This window comes from Schistocerca gregaria, chromosome 3 (genome assembly GCF_023897955.1).
Source record: "Schistocerca gregaria isolate iqSchGreg1 chromosome 3, iqSchGreg1.2, whole genome shotgun sequence".
Taxonomy (NCBI): Eukaryota; Metazoa; Arthropoda; class Insecta; order Orthoptera; family Acrididae; genus Schistocerca; species Schistocerca gregaria.
Genome location: NC_064922.1, coordinates 953,147,430 through 953,167,966, shown reverse-complemented (window position 1 = coordinate 953,167,966; position 20,537 = coordinate 953,147,430). Strand labels below are relative to the sequence as shown.

The following is a 20,537-nucleotide window of genomic DNA, read 5'->3' as shown; positions in this document are numbered from 1 at the left end:
ACACCGAAAATGCAGGATGCATGGCACCTGCTACCGATATACATCTTTTTCGAATTGTGTGTAAATATTTGTAATTTCAATGCTTTCTTTTAATAAGGAAGGACATTGCTTCACTGTATGTGTAAATTTAGGTACAAGTCTGTTGAAATTTCATTGTATTTATATCTGTATCAGTGTGAAACTTATAAGCGCTGGGAAAAAGCCAATGGAATTGTTATTTGCATCGACTAGCAACGATAATAACAGTGGTTGTGCGTTGTAAAATCTTTGGGTAGGGGGTTGTGGCGCAGAGCGCGCGGAGAGAGCGGGAGACGTGTTCCAGCGCTTGTGGTGCGCGGTGAGTGGTGTTAACGCCCTCGCAGTAGAGAGTACCATTTCGGCGCGGCGCCATCATGTACGCACGCCGGCCAGATGACTGGTAGCAGGAGGAAAGACAGTGGACGGGCGGAAAAGGCTGCATTAATTGTAATTAGCCGTGGCTCCACAAGATGCTACCGTCTTCAACAACAGCAGCAGTTCCAGCAACACAGTTTCGTCGTCGGCTCCGAGTTTCGTCGCACGCATAGCAGTGAAGCAATACTGTGCATTGGTAGAAAGTATTAACGGCTAACACAGCAGCACAATAATAACATACAGTTTAAGTGAATATTTTCAAATCATTACTCAATTGCCTTTTTCAAAACTTAAGGACAAACTTAACTTAAAAGTGACTTCTCAGTTTTCTTTATCTTACATACCCACTTAAAATTAGTGTCAAAAACGGGACAACCTTCAGTTGCCACGTCAGTGTTTAATATTAAATGTTTTTCTTTCCCGTCATCTTGTACAGGATTTTGGATGTAAATCGCCCTAGAGGGCCGGCGACCGAAATTATTTTCTTTTCGTTCATTAGCGTAACTTTTGGATTCATGATCAGTGGTGGCCCTTTTCTGTCCGGTGTTGTTTGTGAGTGAATGTACAAAATAACTTTCATTTTTCCAAATTGTAGCCCTGTTCGGTTTAATTACTTTTTTATTTCTAGTAGACTTTTCTATCAGAAAGATCTGTTGTACACTATCCCCCAAGTTATCGGTACCACTTCTTCGGGAAAGATAGCCTTATCCAATTAGAAAAATTCCATTAGGTATACACTCGATCCACCGTCATATTGTACATCGCAAGCAGATATACATTTTATACGATGGCTACTGAGCGTGTATTAGTAGTTGCTGACAGCCTCGAATATCGAAACCGTTGCGGTGTTTTGTGAAGACTACTTGAAAGAGTATTGGAGGTACTAAGCGGTAACGATAATGAAGTTGAGATACGTTACCTCTCCTGCTTGAGAGGCGGAGAGCAGAAGTTTTTGTAGAAACACTACCTTTCTGTGGTGGTCCTTTCCTACGGTATGTACACAAGCGCTGATGTGTACGTTTGGTAATTACGATAAACTACAAACGGTTGAGCTGAGGAAATGAAAGAAGTACTTGGTGAAGTGTTACGTACCGAGGTATCTGTTGTAGACGTGCGGCACGAAGAGCTCCTCGGGCCTGTAGAAGAGGAATCGGAAGGGCAGGAAGATCTTGACGTCGGGCCGCTCCTGCAGGATGCCGCGGTCCACGTGGCGCGCGTTGCGCAGCTGGTTGATGCACACCGCGTCCTGGCGGTCCGTGTTGCAGATCGCGTCCAGCGGGTTCAGCACCTGCGGCAGCCGCCCGGCGAGTCAGCGCACCCACTCTCTACCTCCCAGGAGGTTCGCCCAGAGACAGGGTGAGCAACCAAACAGTCCTCTCAGAGACCCAGAGCAGCCGCATTACACGTGCAGTGACTCCCCGTGTGGCGATTCAAAAACTTATAAGAAAACGATGCCCGAATATTCTGCTATAATCAGATCAAATGTTTTCGTTTACAATACACTATGCTGGGCACGAATCATGTTTCCATATAATTTCAGAACAAAATTCAATCGTCAGTTGCTAACACATTTTTATTTCGCTTTACTGGTTTCGACAAATTAATTTGGCGTCTTCAGAACCCTACAAAATTAGATATATTATAAATCTTTAGATCTTGGCCATACATTTGTGCAAATTATAATAAGTATATTCTACATCCACATACATACTCCGCAATCCACCATACGGTGCGTGGCAGAGGGTACCTCGTAGCACAACTAGCATCTTCTCTCCCTGTTCCACTCCCAAACAGAACGAGGGAAAAATGACCGCCTATATGCCTCTGTACGAGCCCTAATCTCTCTTATCTTATCTTTGTGTTCTTTCCGCGAAATATAAGTTGGCGGCAGTAAAATTGTACTTCAGTCAGCCTCAAATGCTGGTTCTCTAAATTTCCGCAGTAGCGATTCACGAAAAGGACGCCTCCTTTCCTCTAGAGACTCCCACCCGAGTTGTTGAAGCATTTCCGTACCACTCGCGTGATGATCAAACCTGCCAGTAACAAATCTAGCAGACCGCCTCTGAATTTCTTCTATGTCCTCCCTCAATCCGACCTGATAGGGGTCCCAAACGCTCGAGCAGTACTCAAGAATAGGTCGTATTAGTGTTTTATAAGCAATCTCCTTTAGAAATGAACATCTTCCCAAAATTCTACCAAAGAACCGAAGACGACTATCCGCCTTCCCCACTACTGCCATTACATGCTTGTCCCACTTCATATCGCTCTGCAATGTTACGCCCAAATATTTAATCGACGTGAGTGTGTCAAGTGCTACACTACCAATGTAGTATTCAAACATTACGGTATTCTTTTTCCTATTCATCTGCATTAATTTACATTTATCTATATTTAGAGTTAGCTGCCATTCTTTACACCAATCACAAGTCCTGTCCAAGTCACCTTGTATCCTCCTACAGTCACTTAACGACGACACCTTCCCGTACAGCACAGCATCATCAGCAAACAGCCGCACATTGCTATCCACCCTATCCAATAGATCATTTATGTAGATAGAAAACAACAGCGGACCTACCACACTTCCCTCGGGCACTCCAGATGATACCCTCACCTCCGATGAACACTCACCATCCAGGTCAACGTACTGGGTTCTATTACTTAAGAAGTCTTCGAGCCATTCACATACTTGGGAACCAATTCCATATGCTCGTACCTTATTTAGGATTCTGCAATGGGGCACCGAGTCAAACGGTTTCCGGAAGTCAAGGAATATGGCATCCGTCTGATACCCTTCATCCATATTACAGAAACTTAATTAGCATTTGTTTAGCAGATGTCAATGTCTTCTTCACAGGAGTATAATGCCACATGTCCAAAACTGTACATACTGTATGTGATTATTTAAACACAGATTGACAGTTTGCAGTAACTGAATGACACCTACGTACACGTCGAGCTATTGTGATACCAGCAAGTGACGTATATAAAAGCATTAAAAATATAGCTAAGGTATATAAACAAGGTGCTCATAGGTTTCGTTCTGTGTGAGCGAACTACTGAACGGCGACCACGCCACTTGTCGGGTACAAAGATCTGCCTGTCTGGTAATGATGAGTGGTGTCAGCCCATTTTTTTTCAATTTTTGTGACTTACCCAGCTTGGCAGCCAACCCACCAATATGCCCGAGGCCACTTATATATACGTTTAACGAGCCATTTGCCTTGAAGCGAAAGGTCGAGCAGTTTCAGCCTATTGTTTCAGGCGAGCTGTGCGCTACTAATGCAATGGATTTTCAAGTGTGACATGTAGCCTTGTTTTAAATTAATATATATAGGAATTTCCAGCCAAAACGCGTGTATTTGGATTAATTTTTTTGGATGATTCGTGCTTTTCGTATCTGTTCAGTCTTGGGTTCGCATTAAACCAGGTAGTCGCTCACTGTATTTTGAAAAGCAACGACTGCGCTGGCAGAGGTGTGTCAATCGACAAGACCATTATGTCATTCTTTCTGATTTTGAAATTTTTTGATTTGTCTGTTTTGGTATTTCGTTGCAAGGGTGTCCTTTGATTTTGTTTCCTCTGTCTGTGTCCCTTCTTCTCTTCCTTTATTGTAATTTTATTTCCCTATAGGCATGAGCTGCCAACGGATGTTCCCATTCTTCAGCCTTAGACATAAAATTTGTTGTCGAGATATTTCAGTGTTTCAGAAATAACAAAAGACAATTGAACAACAAACACGTATACAGTGACACGCGGCTTGATACGTCAGTGTAGATCACAGTTGTTGGTTTTATAATGTACAGGTGCTGATGATGAGGTTTCATATTTTTGCCGATGCTGTTTCTGATGGAAATGACAGTGTTGTGCGTCATTCTTTACTCCTGAGCTGGTTCTCGTAGACATAACTGGTACACTGAACGGGCAAGGCACGAGGTATCAGGCGTCTGATCGTGACTGGATCATCAGGATCAGTAATGCCAAGTCGCGTCAGTGGCTCAGTGCCGTTACTTCCAGCCGAGCATAATCACCGTCGAGAGGTTCATCTGCCGTGACCAACAACGTGTATATCAACGAGGGTTACGAGCAACTGACTCTGCAACAATACCAATACGAGCCACCACCCAGAAGATCATTCACCAATTCACTACTGCACAACATGTCAACAGCTGTACCCTCCAGAACACGATACTTTACGCGAGTGAAATAGAATGCGTGACACGGTTTGTCATCCCTCACAACCTGACAATATAGTAACATGATGGTATAACATACCAATCCGATGCTTTGGCGACTGAATTTTGTGAACCTACCCAAGCAGCGTTAAACTCAACGAAAAAGAACATTCGTTTTGTTATTCACGCGCTCTCTGCTGGGAGACGGCTGGGAGCAGCCGTAACATTTTTTGATTTTAAAAAAATGGGGACATATAAATATATTTCAACAGAGACGAGTTCTTTCTGCTGGAATGAGAAAGAGAGTTCCTCTATGAAATTTTTATGGAGTTGTCAAATCAGATTAGATTTCATTTGGAAAAAGATATGGAATTTATTTGCGGGAAAGACTTGACGCATAAAATGTGGGTTTTTAAAGGTAGGTACGATTTGTTGATAGGAAGAAAAGGATGGCTTGCAGCCTTCATTTGGCATTGAGAGAGGTACAATTAATAGGACGGGAATGTGTCATACGACTGTTTTCCGTATGTTCCTTTCTTCACCGATTCTGCGGAGAACGTCATTCCACGTCTGTACACGTATTTTTTTACATCCTTCTGTATCACCACATCTCAAAGTCTCCTACTCTCTTATTTCCCCGCGTTTCCCAGTCCGGATTCATTGCCAGACAGCGCTGAGTTCCAAACGTGCATTCTCAGAAATTTCTCCCTCAAGTTGAGGCCCGTGTTGATTACTAGTAGACGTGTTGTGGCCAGGCACGCCCTCTTTGCCTGTACCGATCTGCATTTTATGTCGTTGTTTCGTCTGTCGTGTGTTATTTTGTTTCCAAGGTAGCAGGATTCTTTAACTTCGTGGTCTCAAATTTTGACCTTCAGTTTATTGTTGCTCTGATGTATGGTGCTCATCGTTACTTTCGTCTTTCTTCGGTTTACTTTCAGTCCATATTCTGTACTCACTAGACTTTTCCTTCCATTCAAGACGTCCTGTAATTCTTCACTTTTACTGAAGGTACCAGTCTCATCAGCAAATTTTATCGTTGATATTCTTTCACCCTGGATTTTAATTCCACTCTTGATCCTCCGTCACTGCTTCCTCGACTTATAGATTGAACAATAGGGGTGGAAGAGTGCATACCTGTCGTACACTATTTCAATCTGAGCCATTCGTTCTTGGTCTTCCACTCTTATTGTCCCCTTGTACATATTGTATACTACACACATTTCCCAGTAGCTCACTCCTATTTTTTCATAATTTACAATATATTTCACAAATCTTCCTTCTTTTATCAAGTCCACCGTCAGAAGTGCTTCTCTGGTGTCATCACCTTTCCTAAAGCTAAACAGATCGTCATGTAACAGTTCCTCCATTTTGGAGGAGGTCAGGTTAGGAAATTTTATGAGCTGGTGAGCTACTGGGTGGTGAAGGCCAGTCGCAAGCCGGAAGCGAGGTGAAGTGCGTGTAATCTACAATTTGGGAAGTGCGTGGTTAAGCTATGGAGATTCCATGTTGTTGTTTATTGTTGTGGTCTTCAGTCTGGAGACTGGTTTGATGCAGCTCTCCGTGCTACCGTATCCTTTGCAAGCTTCTTCATCTTCCAGTACTTACTGCAAGCTACATCCTTCTGAGTCTGCTTAGTGTATTCATCTCTTGGTCTCCTCTACGATTTTTACCCTCCAATGCTAAATTTGTGATCCCTTGATGCATCAGAACATGTCCTACCAACCGATCCCTTCTTCTAGTCAAGTTGTGCCACAAGCTCCTCTTCTCCCCAGTTCTATTCAATACTTCATCACTAGTTATGTGATCTACCCACCAAATCTTCAGCATTCTTCTGTAGCACCACATTTCGAAAGCTTCTATTCTCTTCTTGTCCATACTATTTATCGTCCATGTTTCACTTCCATACATAGCTACACTCCATACAAATACTTTCAGAAACGACTTCCTGACTCTTAAATCTACACTCGATGTCAACAAATTTCTCTTCTTCAGAAACGCTTTCCTTGCCATTGCCAGTCTACATTTTATATCTTCTCTACTTCGACCATCATCGGTTATTTTGCTTCCCAGATAGCAAAACTCCTTTACTACTTTAAGTGTCTCATTTCCTAATCTAATTCCCTCAGCATCACCCGACCTAATTCGACTACATTCCATTATCCTCGTTTTGCTTTTGTTGATGTTCATCTTATATCCTCCGTTCAACTGCTCTTCCACGTCCTTTGCCGTCTTTGACAGAATTACGTCATCGGCGAACCTCAAAGTTTTTATTTCCTCTCCATGGATTTTAATACCTACTCCGAATCTTTCTTTTGTTTCCTTTACTGCTTGCTCAATATACAGATTGAATAACATCGGGGAGAGGTTACAGCCCTGTCTCACTCCTTTCCCAACCACTGCTTCCCTTTCATGCCCCTCGACTCTTATAACTGCCATCTGGTTTCTGTACAAATTATAAATAGCCTTTCGCTCCCTGTATTTTACCCCTGCCACCTTCAGAATTTGAAAGAGAGTATTCCAGTCAACATTGTCAAAAGCTTTCTCTAAGTCTACAAATGCTAGAAACGTAGGTTTGCCTTTTCTTAATCTTTCTTATTATACCCTCCTTTCAAGACACTGTCCATTGCGTTTAACTGTTCCTCCAAGACTTTTGCGGTCTCTGACAGAATGACAATGTCATCGGCGAACCTCAAAGTTGTTATTACTTCTCCATGGATTTTAATACCTACTCCGAATTTTTCTTTTGTTTGCTTTACTGCTTGCTCAATATACAGATTTAATAACATCGGGGATAGGCTACAACCCTGTCTCACTCCCTTCCCAACCGCTGCTTCCCTTTCATGCTTCTCGACTCTTATAACTACCATCTGGTTTCTGTACAAATTATAAATAGCCTTTCGCTCCCTGTATTTTACCCCTGCCACCTTTAGAATTTGAAAGAGAGTGTTGCAGCCAACATTGTCAAAAGCTTTCTCTAAGTCTACAAACGGTAGAAACGTAGGTTTGCCTTTCCTTAATCTTTCTTCTAAGATAAGTCGTAAGGTCAGTATCGCCTCACGTGTTCCACGAACCACGATCATTTGTCGGCCTGCCTACCTGTTTGTCGCGTTGACAGTGTCGGCTAGATACCGAGACACGTGTGCGTGTGAAGAGGCTCTCCCACGCCAAGAACGTGACCAGCCGGGACCAGCCCACGAGCTCTGCACTCGTGTGACCGAGGACGTGACGTGGTCTAGCCCGTGCTCGCGCGGCGGTCGCACAGCCTCGCCGCCGATCTCTCACGTCACCGTCGTAAAAGTGTACGACCCCGTTCTGCACACACACTGCGACTCCGCCCAAAACAGCGAGACGCGAAATATGATAATGCACGCCCGATTCGAGCTGTAGATAACCAGCAGCTGAACGCTGATATTTAAGCCGGATTCGTGTTCCACGAAATTCTAAAAGCAGGTGGAAAGCTCTGTGAGTAGATGTGAATCGTTGCGTGCCACGGCGGCACCATGGTTTAATACAAATTTTACCTGTACAATTGCTTGTCAAGATGCACTAAAATAAGGAACATTTGTATTCGTTTCACAATATGCGATTCTTTTACGCTAAACAGGAGAAGGATATAAATACCGTCAAAAACTTAATTTTTATAAACAATAGTGGGAAGTAGTCTACAAAAACAACTAATTAGACTGGAATGAGTTTTTTATTCAGGCATACCGAGGTTTTTGATTCTATTCATCAGAAAATAGGAAATTACTTACATACGTTTTCGTTTCTCTGACGATCGATTCCATTTATTTATTCCCGTCATAACATGCTGTTTATTTGTTACCCACTGCTTTCATCTCATTTACGATGCTGATTGGATCGTGAATGAGGCCCAATTACCTTAAGTAGGTAAGGAATGTAATTATTATTACAGATGAAGAGGGAGAAAAATGTTAGGTTGACTATTCTGCTTCATTTAATAACTTGGTCACAATCAAAGACAGCTTACTCTGATGAGTGAAATAGAAAAGACCAGGAAAATTTTTTACGTTTGACACAAAATAAGTCACCCTAGATGATGAACATACGGTACGCGAAGCAGCTGTCTCTCAAGGATGGCAGCAATAGCATTTTCCATGTTCTGCTGTACCCCTTCACGCGTCTTGACATTACTCGAATACATGTGACGTGCGCGAGCGCGCCACACACACACACACACACACAGAGAGAGAGAGAGAGAGAGAGAGAGAGAGAGAGAAAGATGAGGTGATTTTGAATTATTAGTTTTTCCTAACTGTCCTCTACTAATCGAACACCTCATGATCTAATACGGTTACACGTGAGATGTGTGAGTTACTTCGTCTTGCACAAAAATATATCCACGCTGTTCTTCATTTTCAGTTAGTCGATAACTAAAAATCCAGTTCAACTTTACGAGCCAATTTCAGTTTTCACTGTCTTGTATAATTAGTTGTACAGAACAACCGGTGAAAGGCTTAGGTAGCACTTACACGCTTATATGTAAATGCAGTCACCTTGCGTCCACCCGTAGCAAATCAGTGCCGTAAAAGATTCATAATGTTATGTGCGTTGTGGCTTCCCTTATATGTTTGTTGTTGTCTTCAGTCCTGAGACTGGTTTGATGCAGCTCTCCATGCTACTCTATCCTGTGCAAGCCTCTTCATCTCCCAGTACCTTCTGCAACCTACATCCATCTGTATCTGCTTAGTGTATTCATCTCTTGGTCTCCCTCTACGATTTTTACCCTCCACGCTGCTCTCCAATACTAAATTGGTGATCCCTTGATGCCTCAAAACATGTCCTACTAACCGATCCCTTCTTCTAGTCAAGTTGTGCCACAAACTTCTCTTCTCCCCAATCTTATTCAACACCTCCTCATTAGTTACGTGATCTATCCACCTTATCTTCAGCATTCTTCTGTAGCACCACACTTCGAAAGCTTCTATTCTCTTCTTGTCCAAACTAGTTATCGTCCATGTTTCACTTCCATACATGGCTACACTCCAAACAAATACTTTCAGAAACGACTTCCTGATACATAAATCTATATTCGATGTTAACAAATTTCTCTTCTTCAAAAACGCTTTCCTTGCCATTGCCAGTCTACATTTTATATCCTCTCTACTTCGACCATCATCAGTTATTTTACGTCCTAAATAGCAAAACTCCTTTACTACTTTAAGTGTCTCGTTTCCTAGTCTAATTCCCTCAGCATCACCCGATTTAATTTGACTACATTCCATTATCCACGTTTTGCTTTTGTTGATGTTCATCTTATATCCTCCGTTCAACTGCTCTTCCAAGACCTTTGCCGTCTCTGACAGAATTACAATGTCATCGGCGAACCTCAAAGTTTTCATTTCCTCTCCATGGATTTTAATACCTACTCCGAATCTTCCTTTTGTTTCCTTTGCTGCTTGCTCAATATACAGATTGAATAACATCGGGGAGAGGTTACAACCCTGTCTCACTCTTTTCCCAACCACTGCTCCCTTTCATGCCCCTCGACTCTAATAACTGCCATCTGGTTTCTGTACAAATTGTAAATAGCCTTTCGCTCCCTGTATTTTACCCCTGCAACCTTCAGAATTTGAAAGAGAGTATTCCAGTCAACATTGTCAAAAGCTTTCTCTAAGTCTACAAATGCTAGACACGTAGGTTTGCCTTTTCTTAATCTTTCTTCTAAGATAAGTCATAAGGTCAGTATTGCCTCACGTGTTCCAACATTTCTACAGAATCCAAACTGATCCTCCCCGAGATCCGCATCTACCAGTTTTTCCATTCGTCTGTAAAGAATTCGCGTTAGTATTTTGCAGCTGTGGCTTATTAAACTGATAGTTCGGTAATTTTCACATCTGTTAGCACCTGATTTCTTTGGAATTGGAATTATTACATTCTTCTTGAAGTCTGAGGGTATTTCGCCTGTCTCATACATCTTGCTCACCAGCTGGTAGAGTTTTGTCATGACTGGCTCTCCCAAGGCCGTCAGTAGTTCTAATGGAATGTTGTCTACTCCGGTGGCCTTGTTTCGACTCAGGTCTTTCAGTGCTCTATCAAACTCTTCACGCAGTATCTTATCTCCCATTTCGTCCTCATCTACATCCTCTTCCATTTCCATAATATTGTCCTCAAGTACATCGCCCTTGTATAAACCTTCTATATACTCCTTCCACCTTTCTGCCTTCCCTTCTTTGCTTAGAACTGGGCTGCCATCTGAGCTTTTGATATTCATACACGCGGTTCTCTTCTCTCCAAAGGTCTGTTTAATTTTCCTGTAGGCAGTATCTATCTTACCCCTAGTGAGGTAAGCTTCTACATCCTTATATTTGTCCTCTAGCCATCCCTGCTTAGCCATTTTGCACTTCCTGTCGATCTCATTTTTGATAAGTTTGTATTAATTTTTGCCTGCTTCATTTACTGCATTTTTATATTTTCTCCTTTCATCAATTAAATTCAATATTTCTTCTGTTACCCAAGGATTTCTAGCAACCCTCGTCTTTTTACCTACTTTATCCTCCGCTGCCTTCACTACTTCATCCCTCAGAGCTACCCATTCTCCTTCTACTGTGTTTCTTTCCCTCATTCCTGCCAATTGTTCCCTTATGCTCTCCTTGAAAATCTGTACAATCTCTGGTTCTTTCAGCTTATCCAGATCCGATGTCCTTAAATTCCCACCTTTTTGCAGTTTCTTCGGTTTTAACCTACAGGTCATAACCAATAGATTGTGGCCAGAGTCCACATCTGCCCCTGGAAATGTCCTACAATTTGAAACCTGATTCCTAAATCTCTGTCTTACCATTATATAATCTATCTGTTACCTTTTAGTATCTCCGGGATTCTTCCATGTATACAACGTTCTTTTATGATTCTTGAACCAAGTGTTAGCTGTGATTAAGTCATGCTCTGTGCAAAATTCTACCAGACGGCTTCCTCTTTCATTTCTTAGCCCCAGTCCATAATCACCTACTATGTTTCCTTCTCTCCCTTTTCCTACTGATGAATTCCAGTCACCCATGACTATTAAATTTTCGTCTCCCTTCACTACCTGAATAATTTCCTTTATCTCATCATACATTTCATCAATTTCTTCATCATCTGCAGAGCTAGTTAGCATATAAACTTGTACAACTGTAGTAGGCATGGGCTTCGTATCTATCTTGGCCACAATAATGCGTTCACTATGCTGTTTGTAGTAGCTTACCCGCACTCCTGTTTTTTTATTCATTATTAAACCTACTCCTGCATTACCCCTATTTGATTTTGTATTTATAACCCTGTATTCACCTGACCAAAAGTCTTGTTCCTCCTGCCACCGAACTTCACTAATTCCCACTATATCTAACTTTAACCTATCCATTTCCCTTTTTAAATTTTCCAACCTACCTGCCCGATTAAGGGATCTGACATTCCACGCTCCGATCCGTAGAACGCCAGTTTTCTTTCTCCCGATAACGACGTCCTCCTGAGTAGTCGCCGCCCGGAGATCCGAATGGGGGCTATTTTACCTCCGGAATATTTTAGCCAAGAGGACGCCATCATCATTTAATCATACAGTAAAGCTGCATGTCCTCGGGAAAAATTACGGCTGTAGTTTCCCCTTGCTTTCAGCCGTTCGCAGTACCAGCACAGCAAGGCCGTTTTGGTTAATGTTGCAAGGACAGATCAGCCAATCATCCAGACTGTTGCCCCTGCAACTACTGAAAAGGCTGCTGCCCCTCTTCAGGAACCACATGTTTGTCTGGCCTCTCAACAGATACCCCTCCGTTGTGGTTGCACCTACGGTACGGCTATCTGTATCGCTGAGGCACGCAAGCCTCCCCACCAACGGCAAGGTCCATGGTTCATGGGGGGGGGGGGGCTTCCCTTATATATATCAGGGATATTTCATGATATGCGCCACTATTACTTTTATTCAATTTTTGGAATTTTTTGTCGGTGTGCAGTAAAGTTCGCGTAAATATAGTTAGTGCATGAACCACTTTAACGCCTATAATAGCAAGTGCTGTTTCCTCCAAACTCATAAATGACAGGAAGTTAAATGTTATTACCTCTTGAGGCAAAGCACCAGTATTATTTATGGCTGTGGAGTCGATTTCGCCCTGTGTGGAAGAATAATATTTCTTTCTTCTTTTCAAACTATACTTTTGCACTATTTATTTTTACATTTACGTTTTACTTGTGTTTGTATATGTAAAGAAACGGTAGTCTTCAGTATCTATTAGAAAAGGATTAGACACAGTGATGATACTGCTGAAGTGAAGGAATACGTCTGAATAACGTGTGTCCAGCGCAAAACTGACAGAACATTTAGTGAATTGTGAATATAAACAAGATGACATGCATGAGATCAGTATATCTATTTTGTTAATATGTACACATTTCATCAATTATTTGTTTTAGAAAAAGATCTGGGATATTAAACATTACTGAGTAAAAATATGTAGCGATATTTATTCGTCAGTCCATAGTATTAAGGGTGTTGAAAAAGTATTCTATGATTTGGGAGACTGTAGTATGGATCAAAACAAGAAAAACAGGAACAGCAAATATGAATTGTGAAATGCATACTTTACGAGCTCTGAGCACTTGTTCGGCGTCGCTACTCTGAATTATCTCTCTTCTACTGCAAACTCTTTGTTATTACGAACAACTTACAGAATGCAGTAAACAAATAAATAAGAGATGAGAACACATTAATCTGTTACCGTCAAACAGCAGAGGTTCTGACGTAACCTGCTTCCTATTGCATACCACCTGCACTTATGAGCAATCGCTCCAAGGTCTCTGTCATTCCCTGTGCGGTTATATCATGCTGGTAAGAAAACCGTAATGCAAAAGAATTTCATAAACTTATCAGAACACAGACTAGTTCCATCAGAACTAATGTATGTGATGCACTTATCCAGAACTGTAAGTAAGATTTACAAAAACAGCGCTAACAGGTGTTTACTGCATGTTGTATCCATGAACAGCAACAGCGAAATTTGCCCTCGTTTGTTTACTGCATTCTGTAGGTCATTCGTAATAGTAAAGAGCTTGAGGAAGAAGAGGTGTATTAAACAACAACGAAGGTGAACAAGTGCTCGTAGCTTTCAAGGTATGCATTTTAGAGTCCATGTTTACTGAACATTTGGTCTTGTTTTGATGCATACTGTCACCTCTCAAAATATGGAATACATTTTTTTTAACATGTTCTGTAAAGCGACAGCTTCATTAGACATGGGGTGCTGGTTAACTTGAACAAGTCAACAGGCAAGAATTGACCACGGAACTGTCGAAGGGACAGTGATCTCATTCTTCTGAAGTGATTAAAGAAACAACAGGAATGGCTGGGCAGGTATTCGCCCACAGTTCTGTACCGTCGACTCGAATGAAGGAGGGGGGGGGGGGGGGTATCACCATAAGACGAGAGAAAAACGAATCACCACCTAATTAGGAGGGAAGCTGCCCATCGCACTCCCGTCATGTTTAGTGGTGAGAGGGGCCAATGGACAGCCCGTCAGAAACTGAACACAGATCGAGTGTGGAAACAGGAAGAAGGTGTACTATACAATACAGAGCTGTCGAGAACAGAAGTGGTTACGCAGTTGGACTGTCACACTGGCCTGCCATGTTGAAACCTCCCTCGTACCAACTTTTTTTTCCGCTGTTCACTGTATTCAAATTTGTGTCTGTGTCGTGGTGTAACGTCCGTTTGCAACAGCGAGGTGTAAGCTAGGGACCTATAATAACAGTTGATTCTGCACAGCTACTCTATTAGCAGTCGAAACGAAGTGGCTTTCGAATGTTCACTGTAAGCGTTTGATGACAAGGCGACAAGTCAGCCAATCCTCCACCGGAAAACGCGTCTCGTGTGTCATATACGACATCAGTGACATTACGTGTGTCATATGATAGGAATCTCTAATCGAAGAACCTAATTTATAGACTGGTAGGTGAGTGACATGTAAGTAATGTAAAAGTATGGTTACATCAAGGGTCTGCGCTTAGTCCCTACCTCTTTGACTTGATTATGGATGTGCTGGTGAAAGATGTGAAGAAGGAATCGCCGTGGAATATGATGTTTGCGGATGATGTGGGTCTTTGTGAGCAGAGCATCGACAGACTTGAGGAAAAACTGGAGGATTGGAGGAAGGCACTAGACGAAAGAGCGACGAAAATTAGCAGGACAAAGTCAGAATATTTAGCACTGAAGGCTGTGCAGATGAGGTCTTGCAAGATCCAGGATGATGCGCTGAAATCGGTCTGCAAATTTAAATACCTGAAGTCTTACATACAGAGGGACGGAGGACTGGAAAGCGAGATACAACACCGAATAGATTGCGGTTGGAACAACTAGAGGAAAATGAGTGGAGTGTTGTGTGACAAGAAGGTGAGCATTGGGTTGAAAGTGTTCAAGTCGGTGGTAAGGACTGCTACGATATACGGGGCAGAGACATGGCCAATGACAGTAACCCAGGGAAGGAAGGTGGAAGTGGCGGAAATGAGGTGGATGTGTGGGGTAACAAGGAAGGGCAGGATTAGAAATGAATTTGTTAGAGGAGCTGTGAAAGTGGGACCCATGGGGACAAAGATACAAGAAAGCAGACGAAGGTGGTACGGACACTTACAGAGAAACGGGGAGGAGTATATCGGAAATAGAGTTGAAGATATAAAGATTGAAGGAGCGAGAAGGAGAGGAAGACCGAAGATGAGGTGGAAGGATAAGATATCCGGGGACCTAAGGGAGAAAGGATGGGAGAAGGAAGAGGCAATGGATAGAAGGATCCAGAAGAGCAACGCCGACCCTACGTGACGTGGGAGAAGGCGACGATAAATGAGAAGAAGAAGAAGATGTGAGTGAAATATGCCACCTTGCTCGTTACAGGTGTTGGTTTGAAGATGAATGTGATCACTCCCAAGGAAACGATGAAAACGTAATAGTCTGTCACATAGTTTGCAACAAATGAACGCAACAGTTTCACAATCAGATAGTTTCTTTGTGCACTGTCAAAACATATGTTTTTAACGTTTTTGAAGTTGCGTTCCGTTTTGGAAGTCTTGAGTCTTGAATTCCTTTGCTGTAACATAGTTCACAGTCGTTTATTTGTTGTTTTAATTTGTGGGAGACGTCTATGTGATATCTCGCCTGCTGTCGCTACTCATCACGTTACTTGAGTCGGTAACGTATTCTTACGACATGACTCAAATTCTACAGGGTGAAAAGTATTTAAACCGACAAACTCTGGGAGGTTCTAGGGGACATCAAAACAAATATTTTTCCCTAATGTCTTCTTTTCCTATGAGAATAAGTTAAACCAGTAGAGGAAGAGTTCTCTGGCGGCAAATTAATTAGACCAACAAACACTTTTCCATTTTTTATGACCAAGAGACAACACATTAACACAATTCAATTCAGTCAGGAATATCGTGAATTGTTCCTGCTGCTGCTACTATCCGGGCAACCAGATCCTCTTCTGATACAACAGGAGTTGCGTAAACAAGGTTGCGCATCTCTCCCCACACAAAAAATGCCCAGAGGGGACATATCTGGGGATCGAGCAGGCCATGGTACAGGACCACCTCTGCCAGTCGACGTTTCTGGGAACGGTCAGTCCAGGAATCGACTCACACGAAGACTGAAATGTGGCGGCGCCCCTTCTTTTTGGAACCACATGCGTCGTTTTGTGGAGAGCGGGACGTCTGCCAGAAATACTGGCAATGCTCTGGCAAGAAAATTGTAATAGTGCCTGCCATTTAATGGCGTAGGTAGCAGATACGGCCCAGTTAAACAGTCCCCAACAACACCGATTCACATATTAACGAAGAACCGCACTTGATGAGCGATAGTAACTGTGGCATGTCTGTTATCCTCACTCGAAACAGGCGAATTGTGCATGTTGAAGACTCCATCACGCCCGAACCTTGCTTCATCGGTAAACAACACATAGGATGGAAATGTAGGATGCATTTCAAACTGTTCCAGGTACCACTGAGAAAACTTTGCTCTGGGTGGATAATGAACTGGTTCCAGGTTGTGCACACGCTGTAAGTGAAATGGACTTAACAATTGCTCTCGAAGGACTGTTCTGACATTCGTTTGATTTGTCCCCATGTTACGTGCAGTTGCACGAGTGCTGATTGAAGGATTCCGCTCCACATGCTGCTACACAGCTTCCTCAAATTGCAGCGTTCTTACCGTGCGACGGTGTCCCTGTCCAGGTAATCTGCTAAATGACCCGGTCTCACGCAGACGTTGGTACACAGCAGAAAAGGTCGTATGGTGGGGGATATGGCGATTAGGATATTGTTGTTGATAAACCCGCTGTGCAGCTCGTCCGTTGTGGTGCGCTACGTAGTACGTACCAACCATATCAGTGTACTCACTCCAGGTGTATCGGTCCATTAGTAAACAGAGACAATGCACTACTACACTGGTGAACAACAGTTGCCTACGACTGAAGAGCCGGCCGTGGTGGCCGAGCGGTTCTAGGCGCTACAGTCTGACCGCTAAGGTCACAGGTTGGAATCCTGCCTCGGGCATGGTTGTGTGTGATGTCCTTAGGTTAGTTAGGTTTAAGTAGTTCTAAGTTCTAGGCGACTGATGACCTTAGAAGTTAAGTCCCATAGTGCTCAGAGCCATTTGAACCATTTGAACGACTGAAGAGCGTATCAGGGCCTCCATCGATTTAAATAATCCTCATAGGAAAAAAATGACATTAGGGGAAAATATTTGTTTTGATGTCCCCTACAAACTCCCGGAGTTTGTCGGTTTAAATACTTTTCACCCCGTGTAAGCAATGTGTAGTATGAGAATTGCCAAGAGTACAGAAAGAGAACAAACATTTCAGTGACCGGATGGGCAGTTCATAATACCGTGAAAAAAAGTTAATACGTACATAAATGGCACGAAGGAGGTTGGAACCCAGCTGGCTCGCTTGGCAGTGCAACACGATGACCACTTACCCACGACGCCGTTAATGTTTTCGGCTGCTCTGTATTACACTTCTTTTTTCTTTCTTTTTTTCCACTGGGCCATCTTACGAGGTGCATTCAAGTTCTAAGGCCTCCGATTTTTGTTTTCTCCGGACTGGAAAGAGATAGAAACATGCGCATTGTTTTAAAATGAGGCCGCGTTCATTGTCAAAACGTCCCAGAGATGGCAGCACCGTACGGCTGATGGAATTTTACCGCCAGCGGCAAGAATGAGAAGTGTTTTAAATACTTAAAATGGCGACGTTTTCCTTACTTGAACAGCGTGCAATCATTCGTTTTCTGAATTTGCGTGGTGTGGAACCTATTGAAATTCATCGACAGTTGAAGGAGACATGTGGTTATGGAGTTACGGATGTGTCGAAAGTGCGGTCGTGGGTGCGACAGTTTAATGAAGGCAGAACATCGTGTGACAACAAACCGAAACAACCTCGGGCTCGCACAAGCCGGTCTGACGACACGATCGAGAAAGTGGAGAGAATTGTTTTGGGGGATCGCCGAATGACTGTTGAACAGATCGCCTCCAGAGTTGGCATTTCTGTGGGTTCTGTGCACACAATCCTGTACGACGACCTGAAAATGCGAAAAGTGTCATCCAGGTGGGTGCCACGAATGCTGACGGACGACCACACGGCTGCCCGCGTGGCATGTTGCCGAGCAATGTTGAAGCGCAACGACAGCACGAATGGGACTTTCTTTTCGTCGGTTGTGACAATTGATGAGACGTGGATGCCACTTTTCAGTCCAGAAACAAAGCGCCAGTCAGCTAAATGGAAGGACACAGATTCACCGCCACCAAAAAATTATCGGGTAACCGCCAGTGCTGAAAAAATGATGGCGTCCATGTGCTGGGACAGCGAGGGCGTAATCCTTTCCCATTGCGTTCCAAAGAGCGCTACGGTAACAGGTGCATCCTACGAAAATGTTTCGAAGAACAAATTCCTTCCTTCACTGCAACAAAAACGTCCGGGAAGGGCTGCGCGTGTGCTGTTTCACCGAGACAACGCACCTGCCCATCGAGCTAACGTTACGCAACAGTTTCTCCGTGATAACAACTTTGAAGTGATTCCTCATGCTCCCTACTCACCTGACCTGGCTCCTAGTGACTTTTGGCTTTTTCCAACAATGAAAGACACTCTCCGTGGCCGCACACTCACCAGCCGTGCTGCTCTTGGCTACTCACCACACCCTGCGGCAGCCCCACGTCGTAGGTGGGCCTCTGGGTGAGCGGCTCGTAGGGCCCGCGCGCGTACCGGAGGACCCCCAGCTGCTGCACGCGCCGGTTGCCGCACTCTCCCAGGCCGCGCACCTGGATCCAGTAGGCGCCCACCGGCTGGTCCGCCGTGATCACGAAGTCGTACCGCTCACCTGCAGGGAAGGCAAACACCACCGTCACGCCGGCTCCACCAGTGCTCCACGCAAGCACACCGTACATTGGCAGGTACTTCACTATCAAATTTCTTTGTCAAATATCTTTGACCAATATCATTGTCAAAGGTATTTGATGGTGTAATAGGGTACTTTGTCAAATGTCGTCCAATATTTGATCAAATCTAGGGCCTCGCTGTAGATCTGATCAAAGAAGTATATAATTAGAATAATAGCTGGAGTCCACCCAAGATCATCCTGCAGACATTTATTTAAGGATCTAGGGATATTCACATTAGCTTCTCAGTATATATACTCTCTTATGAAATTTGTTATTAACAACCAAACCCAATTCAAAAGTAATAGCAGTGTGCATAACTACAATACTAGGAGAAAGGATGATCATCACTATTCAAGATTAAATCTAGCTTTGGCACAGAAAGGGGTGAATTATACTGCCACTAAAGTCTTTGGTCACTTACCAAATAGTATCAAACGTCTGACAGATAACCAACAAGTATTTAAGAAGAAATTAAAAGAATTTCTGAATGACAACTCCTTCTACTCCATAGAGGAATTTTTAGATATAAATTAAGAAAAAAATTATAAAAAATTAGTAAAACACAAAAAATAAAAAGGTTGTTATATTAACTTAACTATGTTGTTAAATTAACTTAATTATCTCATGTATTGGAAAATTTGACTCGTTCCACATCATTACGAAATATCGTATTCATGATCCATGGAACTAGTATTAATCTAATCTAATCTAATCTAATCTAAGTCGCTTGTCTTCTGTTCACTGTAATGTGACATGTTACCACATGGAGCGCTAGCATCGCTGCATTCTGTTATCTGTAGTGTGTTTATAAACAATGCCGGTAAATACAATTGATGTGTGCCGACAACTACAAAATTAATAGAGATGTATGAAGCTGATGAGGCGCTTTACAACGTGAGGCACGCTGAATACAAAAATAGATTACGAATATTGGAGACCTTACCTGACCTGACCTCACCTGACCTAACCCTCCCCTGTAATGTGTTACAGTGAGCCTGTCTTCTGCAGATGTAGAAGTTCTTAAGTGAATATTGTGCTTTGTGATATGAGGATACACTTCACTGAGCACATACAGAAATGTATGCTCATCCATTCTTAAGTAATTGATGTACGACTTGACGTCCTCCACTATAAGCTCGCGTAACAAGTTTTGTTGAGTGCTTTTATCATGTCGTCGTAAAACCCACGGCTTCACCCAGGTACGTTTCCTTTTTCCCCCGCTTCTCTCCCGCATGTGCACACAGTGCAATTGTGGTACATGTAACTGTTGCGGTTAATAACAAGTTGTTGTTGTCAGCCATCTTGAACTTTGACGAAAAATATGATGACAGTGTAATACCCCTTCTAGCGCTACGTCAAAGATCTTTGTCAAATATATCTGACGGAATATTTGATCACGTCTTTGATGAAATCTTTGCCAAAGAAATTTGATAGTGTAATACCGGCATTAGCTAGGTCGTGGTAACGCACTGACACTCGACCGAGAGGGCACGTCATGTAGGCAGTTTGGCTTACTACAACTAGGCGGAAAGCTGAGGAGAGTTGACTGCATAGTGTGCTAGGTCACC

General features: G+C 43.0%; 1 protein-coding gene across 1 annotated transcript in view; it reads right to left on the bottom strand.

Annotated features, from left to right (window-relative positions):
* Positions 1–20,537, bottom strand: part of LOC126355925 (uncharacterized) — a 199,060-nt gene that overhangs the window by 18,931 nt on the left and 159,592 nt on the right. Inside the window, exons 7-8 of the mRNA XM_050006486.1 lie at positions 18,724–18,908; positions 1,486–1,681 (exon numbers count right to left, since the gene is read on the bottom strand). Of these exons, the coding sequence (XP_049862443.1) occupies positions 1,486–1,681; positions 18,724–18,908 (381 nt within the window). The remainder of the gene's footprint in view (positions 1–1,485; positions 1,682–18,723; positions 18,909–20,537) is intronic.